The sequence below is a fragment of the Lepidochelys olivacea genome, assembly GCF_965140295.1.
Source record: "Lepidochelys olivacea isolate rLepOli2 genome assembly, chromosome: 18".
NCBI classification, from domain to species: Eukaryota; Metazoa; Chordata; order Testudines; family Cheloniidae; genus Lepidochelys; species Lepidochelys olivacea.
This window is the reverse complement of record NC_140428.1, coordinates 12,743,520-12,755,965: the sequence shown is the minus strand read 5'-3', so window position 1 is coordinate 12,755,965 and position 12,446 is coordinate 12,743,520. Positions and strand designations below refer to the sequence as shown.

Sequence of the window (12,446 nt, the reverse complement as noted above, 5' to 3'; positions counted from 1 at the left end):
CTCTCTGAAGGAGGCAGGGATCCTGTGAGAACATAATACATGATCATGCAGTTAAAGACTGTGTCCTAATGCATACGCACAGGGGGCTGTATTAAGGTTGCACAGTTTACCTTAAATCTAGCGTTTTTAAACTGGAGTGCTTGACTTTTTGCAGCCTTAATCTTTTGTCTGTTTATTTTTAGATGTAATCATAGGATAGAATGGGGTGAGGGAGCATCAGGTATGTTCCTGCAGTTACATAGGCTGCCTGCATGTACAATTTGACATGTGTTGAAATATTTAAAAGATATAAATATATATTGGCAGTCCCCACCGCGCCCTCTTAAGCTGGGATCAGTTGATGTCCAGGGACTTCACAGCAGAAGTGGGGTTTGGGGAGGGATTTGAAGAAGGAAGAGGGTCAGGGCTTTATGTGCTAATTCAGGGAGAGTCCTGTGTGTAAGGGGCAGTACTGGGAAAGTGGGAGCTGGTGGAAACTGCAACATGGTGAAAACAGGCCAAGCGGATGGTTTGATGTTAGCAGCTGCAGTTGGATGGAGCCAAGCTGGGTGCAAAGAAGAGGTTATAGGAGGCTGATCAGTAGGACTTTCTGCTTTAGATGGCTGTCTGATTGGAAGGACCAGGGGAAGTGTTAGTAAATGTGATACTATAAATCAGTATTTAAAATTCCTTTTGGCACTTCCTAGTGTTGCTCCTACAGCCACTGGTGGGCCTTCATTTGCAGGCCTCAACCAGTGAATTTCAGTCAGAAAACAGCAGTCTCTTTTTGAAAGAGAATGTGACAAAATAACAGAAGCAGATTTTATGCCAAACCAGGTTTAAAACAGAGCTGCGGCCGGCAGCTTTGCAGGGGGATGTTTAATCAGGTGGGTCTGATACAATTGACCATGGAGGGCCGTAGCATTCGGCACACTTGATCATCCCACCAGCAGTGGCCAGTACTTCAGATGGAGGCAAAATTTCCTAACAGCCTCCTCCTAACCTTGATTGCCCATTTAAAAAACTTTCCAAGAAGCACCTTCACGCTTTCTCCCACACCGGTCCTTGTGCACGGGAGGAGCCTCAGGAGCTTCTGCAAGGATGCCAGGTCTTCCCTCAGAGCTCTCCTTAAAACACTTCTCAGTCATGATTCCTACAACCCACTCGACAGTATCATCGTATTGTTTCCTCATATACTCCCATCTGTCTTCATCCGCCTGTTGTCTGTAGTTTTGTACTTTGGTGCAGGGACCTATGTGTGTGCCACAGTAAAGTCCTGGCCTCCAGGTGCTCCTGCAATACAAATAATGCATAATAATGGCCAATGGTGCAGTGTGAGGCCGACTTTCTTGCAGGACCAATGACTAACTGCACAGTGGAGACTGAATTAGCTTCTCAGCCCTACCGGTTCCTCCAGATCAAGGCTGAGGCGCGTGGGTGGAAGTGGGTCTGCGCACTGCTTCAGTTTTAAGCACCGTCAGTGGGTGCTTGCACACCATAAAAATGGATTTTAATAAAACCTCCCTTGCTCCAGCACCAGGCTCAAGCACAGTAGCTGGAGGGATGGAGCGTAGGCTCTGGTCAGCCAGGTGATTGTGCTTTCTCTCCTCAGCTATGGATTTCCCTCAGCACAGCAAGCAGGTCCTGGAGCAGCTGAACCAGCAGAGGCAGCTGGGCTTGCTGTGTGACTGCACCTTCGTGGTGGACGGCATTGACTTCAAGGCCCACAAGGCCGTGCTGGCAGCCTGCAGCGAGTACTTCAGGATGCTGTTTGTGGATCAGAAGGACGTGGTGCATCTTGACATCAGCAATGCAGCAGGTATGCAGGTGTGGCTCCTGGGAGAAGCCAAGGCTGCACTTGGGAGAGGAGCTGTGGCCCTGAGATGGTGGGCCGTATCCTCAGCAGGTGTAAATCAGTGTGTTCCTGTTGAAGTCAGTGGAGCCGCACCAAGTCACGCCAGCTGTGACTCAGACCCAAAGTGTGCAGAACCTCCTAGAAAACATTAGGGCTGTGGTGGGGATAGTGACGTTCCTCCTGAACACTGGAGTTGCCATAGCCCAGTGTCCCATCTCTGACAGTGCCCAGCACCAGATGCCCCAGAGTGCAGGAACCATGAAGTAACAGACATGGGATAATCTGACCTCATTAAGGTCTCCTCCTAATCCCTAATAGAGACTGGTTTAAACCCTAAAGCATAAGGTTTCTAGAACTTGGTTTGTAATAACTGTTATAACTCTGCCTATTCTTGTTATCCATGAGAAATGTCCACTCGCTCTTTGAATCTTGCTAAGTTCTTGGCCTCAATGACCTCCTGTGGCAGGGAGTTCCACAGCCTCATTATACTTTGTGCAGCAAAGTATTTTTCCTTTGACCAGTTTTGGACTTGCTACCTTTCAGTTTCATTGACTGTCCCCTGGTTCTTGTGTTACGAGACAGAGAGGATAGCAGCTCCTGCTCTTTCTTCTCTAAACCATTCATTGTTTTATATGACTTTATCATGAGTCCTTTTATTCATCTCCTTGTGTCTCCACTACGGAGACCATACCGGATAGCTATACTGGCATAGCCGCCTACAATAGACGCAGCCTACACCAACAGAAGAAGGTTTTTTTGCTGATGCAGAGAACTCCACCTCCCCGAACGCCATTAGCTAGGCCCTCTTCCATCGACACTGCTGCGTCCACACTGGGTGGGGTTGTTGACATAGTTGTGCCAGTCAATCGTGTGGGTTTTCTCATGCCCCTGACTGACACAGCTATGCTGATATAACTTTTCAGTGTAGACCAAGCCTAAGGTAACAAGCCCAGTCTTCTCCATATCTCTTCACAGGGAGTGTTTTCATGCCCCCAATCATTCTCATCACCCTTCTCTGAACTTGTTCTAATTCTACAATATTATTTTCTAATGGGATGACCAATTCTGTGCACAGTATTCTAGAGGTGGGAGGGTACCATCAATTCAGATCGTGGCATTACAGTTTTTTTTATATTATTCTCCATCCCATTCCTTATGTATCCTACCATCTTGTTTGCTCTTCGACTGCAGCTGCTCATTGAGTAGAGGTTCCCAATGAATTATCATCGGTGATGCCCTGATCTCTTTCCTGAGTTGATCAATTCGTTCAGAACTCTGCTAGGTTCATGAACCTGTCTGGTTTAAATTTTTCCCTCCAATGTGCATTGTTTGGCATTGATCAACACTGAATTTCGTCTGCCATTGTATTGTCCATTCACCTAGCATGATTAAGTGCTGAAGTTTCTCTGTCTTCTCTGGGCTTGACTAACCTAAATGACTCTGTGCCTTCTGAGAAGGTTGCCCCCTCACTGATCATTCTTTCCACCTCATTTCCAGATCATGAATAAATATATTAAACAACTCAGGACCTGGTAGGAACCTAGCGGCACCCCACTGTTAATCTTTTATGATGGAAACTGGCTGTTTATCCCTATTCTTAATTATTTTCTGTCTTTTAGCCAGTTTTTGATCCATGACAATACCTTGCCTCTCCCTCCATGAATACTTAGCTCCTTTAGTAGCTTCTTGTGCAGAACCTTGTGAAAGGTCTTTTGAAAGTTGAAAGGATGTTCACAGGTTCTCCGTAAACCATTACCTTATTGACGTGTTCAAAGAATTCTGATACATCAGTGAGATGAGACCCATCATATCATGATCTTCCACGTGTTTTGTTGTTCTATTTTTAGTTGTCCTTTCAACCAACGTACTAGGTACAGATGTAGGACTTGCTCGTCTGTTGTAATTCCCTGAGTCACCCCTATGGCAGCTCAACAGCCAGCCAGATACAACCTATTGGATTCCTGTTTGGCCAGTACCCTATACAAACACGCACCACTGTAGAGATAGCTGTCTAACAATCATCTAAAGGGAAAAGGGAAACAGTGATCCTGCCAATATATAGTATATGCCCAATAGCTATTACTTCAGTATGTGTGGTTGGACAGATGTGCATCGCGTCTGGAAGCTAATGGTCTTAGAGTAGAACAGGAAGATTTTTATTGTTAATATTAGAAGAAGATTCATTAATCGTCTTGCATTAGCACTTAAAGGCTCCCACCAAGATGCAGAGCCCGTTGTGCTAGGCTCTGTACTAACACCATCGTTAGAGACAGTTCCTGCTTCAAAGAATTTCCAGTCAAAACAGACAAGCCAAAGGATGAGAGAACAGAAGTATTATTATCCTCATTTTACAAATGGGGCAATGAGGCCCGGAGAGAGGAAGGGACTCACCCAAGGCCTCACAGGGCGTCTGTGGCAGAGCCAGGAATTGAACCCAGGTCTCCTGAGTCCCAGTCTAGAGCCATAACCACAGAATCATCCTGCCTCGCTCTGACATTCCTCAGGGTACAGTCTGGACTGCTGAACTGCTGGGTCCCTTCAATTCTCCAGTCTGGGGTGCCTTTTACACTGCTTCACTGTGAGAGCAACCACTCCTGGTCTGCTGTCACACAGCCTCTAGCATGTAAATTACTCCCAGCTGAGTTATATGAGTGCTTTTAGCCAACCACTCCTGAATTGTATTGCAGAGTGACTCCAGCGTATTCCCAGTCCCAGACTTGTCCCCAGAAATGTGCGTTTTGTACTTCCCAGCTCTTTCCTTCTGTGCAACACAAGCTCATAGAAAGTCCGTCATTTCATTAATAGAAAATGATATGCACAAACCATGGTATCTCAAACGGAGTTTCCCAAACACTTCAATCCAAACACACACTGGTTTAGATAAAACAATAAAACAAGTTTGTTAGCTACAGAAAGATAGATTTTAAGTGATTACAAGTAATGAGGCATAAAAGTCAGAATTGGTTACAAAGAGATAAAAGATAAAATGCAACTAATACTTAATAAGTTAAGTGAATTCAACACAAAAGTTTTATCTCACCACCTGCTCACAGCAATCTGGCTGGATCCCTTCAGCCATGACCACTCCCCCAGTTCAATGATGCTTCCTTTTTCTTTCAAATGTTGGTGCTGTGAGTAGAGGTGAGAGGTGATTTGAGGTCTCTGTTCCTGATTTTTGTATCTTTGCCTCCTCTTTGAGAATCATCACCAGCTGGGGTTCAGGCAATAGCCAGTCTGTTTGCACGGGAACCCCCAGCTGTTCTGTTGCCAAGATGTAAACTTCTCGTTCACATCTTTCTTCCTGCCAAAGAAAAGCTGTTTACCCAGGTGATGCTCCATTTGATTTTGTTGACACTTGGCTGAGGCGTCAGTTTGCCTTTTGTCTCTGGTGAACTGGTTTGGGCTGCTTCCCTAGACTTGGAATATGTCTTAGACAGTAACACTGTGGCCACGTATGTTTTACTAGGACAATAATGTTCAGCAGATTATGAGTTTTCGAATGATACCTCACAAGGCATACTTTGTACAAAATTTATCATAGTCTTATAAAAAGGATGAATATAAGGGTACAGACAGTCACACTCGCTGAGTTCAAGATCTTATTTATTTCAGCCTACAGAATTTTACCTTCCCCCCTCTCTTGTGCTAAACTAACACTAACAATGGCACCAGCTGGTTAAAGTATAATTATTTGTTACTCTTACCTAGAAAGTAAGAATCTGGCATAGTTTCGGGTAGGCTTTTCAGGGAGTTTTATTGCAGCATATAGGATAAATTTCTAGGGCCTTTGAATCAATGGGAGTTAGCCACCTAAATCCCTTTTAAAAATCTGGCCTTCAGTCACTAGTGCATGTTCAGTCTCTAAAATGTTGGCAACTTAGCTTGCTATGAAAAAGGCCACTCATCTCTGGAGCTTTGATTTGTGTTTATTTTATTTCTGGGTCTGTTTTATTGCAGGCCTTGGTCAGGTACTGGAGTTCATGTACACAGCCAAGCTCAGCCTGAGCCCAGAGAACGTGGAGGATGTGCTAGCAGTTGCCGGTTTTCTCCAGATGCAGGAAATTGTCAGTGCTTGCAATGCTTTGAAGTCTCTCACCGTGTCAGCTGAACCCCATTCAGAAAGCCACAAGGTCCCTGAAGTGACCGGTATGCAGCCTTCTTACCCCCTGGGGCTTCCCGTTCCCCATAGGAATATGTTCAAAACGGTTCTCAGGGGATGCTGGTTCAGCCAGGATTTGATTGCTCTCTTTAGTGTGGATCTGTTACTGAAGCATACTTAAATCAGGAAGCAGCTGAGAGGAGAAGCTAAACACTAATCCATCCCCAGCCAGATGTTTTCTTTACTGTAATAAGCTGGCCTGTAGACTGTGGTGAACTCAGTGGTTAGTCAGTCAATAAAGAACATTTCCTTCCAAAAGAAATGTAAGGAAGGTGCAGGTGAGGTCACCCCAAGCTGTGCATGTGGCCTGTGAAGCCGCAGATCGGAATGCAGAACATTGGCTCCCAGGCTTTGGGGGCAGATGAAGAGCACAGCTACACCTGGCAACGTCCATCTCCTGGTCACTGGCTGCTCTGTCCCTCTCTGTAGCTTCAGTGGCTCCAAATCCTAATCTTGGCACTGCAAGACTTAGGGGACAGGGATTTGGTGCACTAAGGTTGGTCAGACATGCAGCACGTTTCAGTATTGCAAATCATGAGTCCTGGCTTAGATCTGTTCCCTCTAACTCACCCTCCCCAGATATAGATGAAGCTTTTGTATCCGTCTCACCCCCACGGATGGCACCAGGCGTCATGTGTTTGCTACTAAATGTTAGTTTTCCTTTCTTGTACCTCTGTTAGTATGTGTCGATACTTAAGACAATTAGTGCTATTGGCTGGCCTTGCTGACTGCTGTGTCCGTTGTTTGGACTCTCGGAGAGTACAATGCGGCAGTTCTGGTTGCTTTGCCCCTCTGTTGTCTCCGAATGCGAAGGGAGTGTGGTTTGCTTGTGTGTGTTTCCCCGGCAGGGGACGAAAAAGCACCTGAAGAAGGTAAAGCAGCAGCAGCAGAAACGTTCGGTGAACTCGACAAAGCTGAGCAGGTCCTGTCCAAGAGACAAGAGGAGGAGGAGGTGACGGAGGCTGCAGCAAAGCCAAAGGAGAAAGAGCCTGAGGAGGAGGGCAGCAAGGAGACCAGCGTCAGAGCAGGTCAGCCCGAGGAAGGTTATGTATAGAAAGTGAAGGTAATTAAGCTTCCCAGCTTCACGCCTTCACTTGTGCTGCCACTAGCCCTTGGGGCAGCCTTTCGCCTCCCCCACACCCCTTACTCTCTCCTAATCCTTTCCACAGCCCTCCCTTCTCTGCCCTCCCCACCCCCGGGGATCTGTTTAGCTGAGCTGCTGCCAGGCTGCCCTGTTTCCGCACAGCACATCGCAGCCGTCGCAGTGAATGGTTCGAACGTGCTCTTCTTTGTTTCTAGGTCCAGGCGACGCTGTACGGGAGGACTCTCCCTCTGAGATGCCCAGTAGCCAGCAGCCAGAGGGTACCAGGCCCAACAGTGCCAGCCCGGCTGCAAAGTGCAGCTCCTCCCAGAGTTCAGAGCAAGGTGCTGACCTACAGCTGGCACAGGATGGTGGTTTGCCATTTTGAAATGAAAGTAGTGACAGTAACTTCCCCCCCTTACATCCAACTTTGTCGTCTCTGCGTCCTTTGGCACAGAGGAATAGCTCCAGACCCCAGGCTCCTCATGGCTACACCCCCATACTTGTCAGATGTTTCTGCCCTGTGTGTTTGATTTCACCAGTGTGGAGCTCGCTGCTCCCTCTGGTTCTCGCCCAGATACTTGGCTGCTCCACAGGGAACAGGCCCGAGTGGAATGCCACAGAAGGATGTGAAGTCGGATTGGAACAGGTGTCACTGTATGCTGTACAGCCCTTGCTGTTGCAGCAGGCCATGAAACCTGCAGCCTGGGCTGTCTAGTTTGTCAAGTACATCAGGATTGCATTGCTCTGAGCAGCAAATAGCTGGCGCTTAAGTTGGGAATTTTAAGGGCTGTAGTTTTCATTGGTGCAGGAGCTTACATTTGAAAATAGAGGAACTGAGGATCATCCTGCTTGTTAGATACATCCTGTTTGAAAGCACGGGACGTCCCTGGGTTTTGTATACATAAACCTAGATCCCTTTCATGCTGGCAAAAAGCTAATACCCCTAGAGGAGGAGGAAACCTAGCCTTTCAGCATACCACAGCTGGGCAGGTGAGCCAGGCACGGGGGAGCTGTTGTGAAACACCAAGAATGGTTAGAAAAAGAATGAGGAGTCCGGTGGCACCTTAAAGACTAACAGATTTATTTGGGCATAAGCTTTCATGGGTAAAAAAACCCACATTTTCAGATGCATGGGGTGAAAATTACAGACGCGGGCATAAATCTACTGACATGCGCAGAGAAGGCAATTTTCCCTCTCTTGGTATTGACACCTCCTCGTCAATTATTGGGCGTGGACCACATCCACCCTGACTGAATTGGCCTTGTCAACCCTGGTTCTCTGCTTGTAACTCCCTTCTCTTCATGTGCCAGTATGAAAATGCCTGCATCTGTAATTTTCACTCCATGCATCTGAAGAAGTGAGGTTTTTTTTACCCACGAAAGCTTATGCCCAAATAAATCTGTCAGTCTTTAAGGTGCCACCGGACTCCTCGTTGTTTTTGTGGGTACAGACTAACACAGCTATCCCTCTGATGTTGGTAAAAGCATTTCAGTAGCTTTAATAGAGGCACATAGAGAAGTTACAGTAACTCTAGACAACTTTTTCCATTAAAGCGGTTGCAGATCTCACATCCCAAGCAATGAGAGAGGCCCCATGTCCCAGGCAGCACATTAGTCCTGAATTATGTTGGGGACGCCAGATCTGAGTGGCCCTGTTCCCTGAGCCCTCTCTGCTGCTCCAGCACACAAACACCAGAAGGGCACGGAGGGATCAAATCAGTTCCAACTTCTGTGCACTTTAGGAAGTGTATGGGCGTCAGGGGTGAAAGTAAGTTAGAGGACTTACCGGTACGCCGGAGTCCCGAGCAGGGGGCTTGGCCTCAACCAGAAGAGGCAGGGCCTTAAATCCCCGGGCCCTTTCAATCTTGATTTAAAGCGCCAGGGCTCCAGCTGCGGTAGTGGTGGATGGGAGCCCAGGGCCCTTTAAATCACCCCCGAGCTACCAGCTGCAGAGGTGGCTCGAAACCCCAGGGCTCGGGGGCAATTTAAAGGGCCCAGAGCTCCAGCTGCCGCTACCGCAGTGGAGCCCCGGGCCCTTTAAATCAATGAGGAGCCCTGGGGGCTCCTGGCTGCCACTGCTACCCCAGGGCTCTGGGCTCTGGCAGAGCTTTAAAGGGCCTGGGGCTCCGCTGTGGTAGCAGCTGCCAGAGCCCCGAGCCCTTTAAATCCCCGCCTGAGCCCTGCTGCCCGAGCCCTGGGGTAGCGGTGGCGGGGATTTAAAGGGCGAGGGCGGTAGCAGCGACTGGAGCTCCAGAGCCCTTCAAATCCCAGTCCTGCCGCCACTACCGCAGGGCTTTAAATTGCCCTCTGGGAAAGCCAGGTCTGGTACGGCGCACCGGCTCTTACCAGTACGCCGTACCGGGGCGTACCAGCTTACTTTTACCTCTGACGGGCGTGGGGAAGGCTGGCTGGTCAGAAGCCCCAAACTCCTCATGCACTGCTTCTTTAAATGCCAAACACGTCCTTTATCATATTTATAAGGTGTAGCAATTTCGGCAAGAAGTGACAGTTAGAGGCCCATTTGCATGGCCATATAACTGCATTTGTACAAGAGACTCTGGGAGTAGGTGCTGAACAATGGACAGACCTGGAAACAGGAGCCTTCTATGTACAGCACAGGTACCCCACAGACAACAGCAATGCAAGCTCTCCGGTGCTGTCCTGCCAGCCTGCCCCGCTCCCACGTGGTGGCATAGCTTGGGTTCCCATTCAGGCCATGGAAACTGCTGAGCCTGCCAGCCACTCAGTTGATGGTGGATTTACTGCTGTGTAAGCACCTGTCCAATGGGAACTGAACTGAGATCGTCAGACTGGGGGGCCACCAAACAGCACACCAGGGGGAAGATCTTTCAGTCACTCCCGACTCTTTGCATCGGTAACCTAGAAGTGAAAGGCCGTATCCCGTGGTGACCTGGAGCCGGTTCACTGGAACCAGTTGTTAAATTTAGAAGCCCTTTTAGACCGGTTGTCCCACGAGGGACAACCGGTTCTAACAGGGCTTCTAAATTTAACAACCGGCCAAAAGTGGTGCCTTAGGCTCCATGGGTGCTCTGGGGCTGGAGCACTCATGGGGAAAATTTGGTGGGTGCAGAGCACCCACCGGCAGCTCCCCACCCAGACCCAGCTCACCTCACCTCCGCTCTGTCTCCTCCCCGAATGCACCGCCCCACTCTGCTTCTCCCCGCCCCCCCTGTTTCCCACGAATCAGCTGTTCGCGTGGGAAGCCTGGGAGGGCTGAGAAGCAAGCAGCAGCTTCGCACTCAGGCCCAAGGAGGTGGAGCGGAGGTGAGCTGAGGTGGGGGGGCGCGAGGAGGGCGGCCCGTGCCGCAGCAGGTAACTCAGGGGACACGCAGGGGAACTGCTCCCTGCCAGCTCACCTCCGCCTCCCAGGGCTTGAGCGCCAAGCTGCCGCTCACTTCTCAGCCCTCCCAGGCTTCCCGCGCAAACAGCTAATTCACGGGAAACTGGGAGGGGGCGGTGCATTCGGGGCGGAGCTGGAGCCGGGCATGGGGCGGGGAGCTGCCGGTGGGTGCTCTGAACCCACCAAATTTTCCCCATGGGTGCTAGTGCCTAAGGCGCCATTTTTGATGTGATCAGTGGGGGAGCAGCCGCCACCCGCCCCTAGGAGCCAGAGGGACCTGCCGGATGCTTCCTGGGAGCCTCCCCTGGTAAGCACCCCCGGGGCTCCCCACCTCGCCCCCTGTCAGGTCCCTCTGGCTCTTAGGGGCAGGGTGGGGTGGGCACTCACTAGGGTGGCCCACGAGACCCTCCTGCCCGGTTCTGGGGGCAGTCAGGGGACAGGGGAGGGGGGTGGATGGGGCAGGGGTCCCCGGGGGGGGTGTGTCAAGGAATGCTGGGGGGGATGGGGCAGGAGTCCCGGGGGGCGGGCCACGACCCCCTCGTGGGGTGAGGAGGGAACTGGTTGTTAAGATTTTGGCAGCTCATCACTAGCCATATCCCATCACTGGTCCCTTAAGCCTGGGACCCATATTTAGGAACTATATATAGCAGGGTTGGTTGGAAGCTTTCCATCAAAACCTATTTTTGCCAAAAAACAATTTGGCATCTAAACAAAATTTTGCACAAACAGGGTCTGCTTTCCATGGAAAAATTTAGATTTTTTTTTTTCCATCAACCCGAGTAGCTGAAAACCAAAATGTTTCAATTCTCAAATAAAACCCCATGGAACCTCATAGGAATTGTAGTTCTGGTGTCTCATATTCCCAGTCCCTGCTCTGGGTTGGACTCCCCGGTCAGACTTGGTTTCCCCTGACGCTTTGTGGCCATGTGACTGCTGTGAAGCACCCCTTCCCCTCACACAGGGCAGGGGCTGTGGCCCAGCATGGCAGACGGAGTCTAAGCCAGGAGCCTGGCATCTCGAGGAGACTGGAAGCCTGCAGCGCTGTGGCTGCCTGTCAGATTCCAAACTTTTTTGGTTTTCAGCTGAAAAAATTCAGGTTTTGATTTTTTGTTTCTGCCAAAAACTCAAAATGTCCCCTGGGGGTGTAACTCCCTTTTCCAACCAGCTCTCACACCAGGGTCTTTGTCTCCCGAGTGTCCAGGCTTGTTTTATGAACCATGTGCAATGCCGCAGTCGAATTTTTGTCTCCCACCTTTTATTCCTGGTTTTCAGCATCCCTCTGTCTCCTAAACCTGCAGAAATGGAGGTGGAGCTGGAAGGGAAGGAGGAAGAGGAGGAGATGACAGCGGAGGAAGAGGAGGAAGCCAAAATCTCAGAGGAAGAGAAACCACGGTTGGAAAACGGAGACAATCCCGAGGATAACGAGTCAGGGGGCACAGACTCCGGGCAGGAGAACTCCGGGGAAGCCAGGCTGCTGCGATCAGGCACCTACAGCGACAGGACTGAGTCGAAAGCCTACGGCTCGGTGACTCACAAGTGTGAGGTAAGGCCAGAGCAGCTTCCTCCGGGGCCTTAGTTCCCCTGGACCACTGCGGGGCTGGTTCTTTACTTCGTGTGTCTTTGTCCATAGGACTGCGGAAAGGAATTCACGCACACCGGTAACTTCAAGCGGCACATCCGGATCCACACCGGAGAAAAGCCTTTTTCTTGCAGGGAATGTAACAAAGCGTTCTCCGACCCGGCGGCCTGCAAAGCCCACGAGAAGACACACAGGTACGGCTTGCTGCCAACCAAGAACAACGTGCCAGTGAGCGCCTGCTCTTCGCTGCAGCTGAGGTCAGTGCCGGCCTGCACTGCAGCCAGGTGTGTGAGCTGCAGCTCATGTAGACGTACCCGTGCTAGCTTTAATCTAGCTAGCTCAATGAAAACAGAAGTGTGCTGTGGGCTGCCCAAGCCCACCTGATGCCCCCCACATACGTACTGGCTGGGCAGCCTGCACTGCTGCATT

At 50.0% G+C, this 12,446-nt stretch overlaps 1 protein-coding gene across 2 annotated transcripts in view; it reads left to right on the top strand.

Moving 5' to 3' along the window:
• Window positions 1-12,446, top strand: part of ZBTB17 (zinc finger and BTB domain containing 17) — a 38,028-nt gene that overhangs the window by 13,841 nt on the left and 11,741 nt on the right. Inside the window, exons 2-8 of one of the 2 annotated variants that reach the window (XM_084652021.1) lie at window positions 183-220; window positions 1,592-1,798; window positions 5,792-5,980; window positions 6,842-7,021; window positions 7,293-7,418; window positions 11,737-11,981; window positions 12,069-12,211. In XM_084652021.1, the coding sequence (XP_084508147.1) occupies window positions 1,594-1,798; window positions 5,792-5,980; window positions 6,842-7,021; window positions 7,293-7,418; window positions 11,737-11,981; window positions 12,069-12,211 (1,088 nt within the window). In that variant the 5' untranslated portion in view covers window positions 183-220; window positions 1,592-1,593. The remainder of the gene's footprint in view (window positions 1-182; window positions 221-1,591; window positions 1,799-5,791; window positions 5,981-6,841; window positions 7,022-7,292; window positions 7,419-11,736; window positions 11,982-12,068; window positions 12,212-12,446) is intronic. The other variant, XM_084652020.1, reaches the window with a different exon arrangement.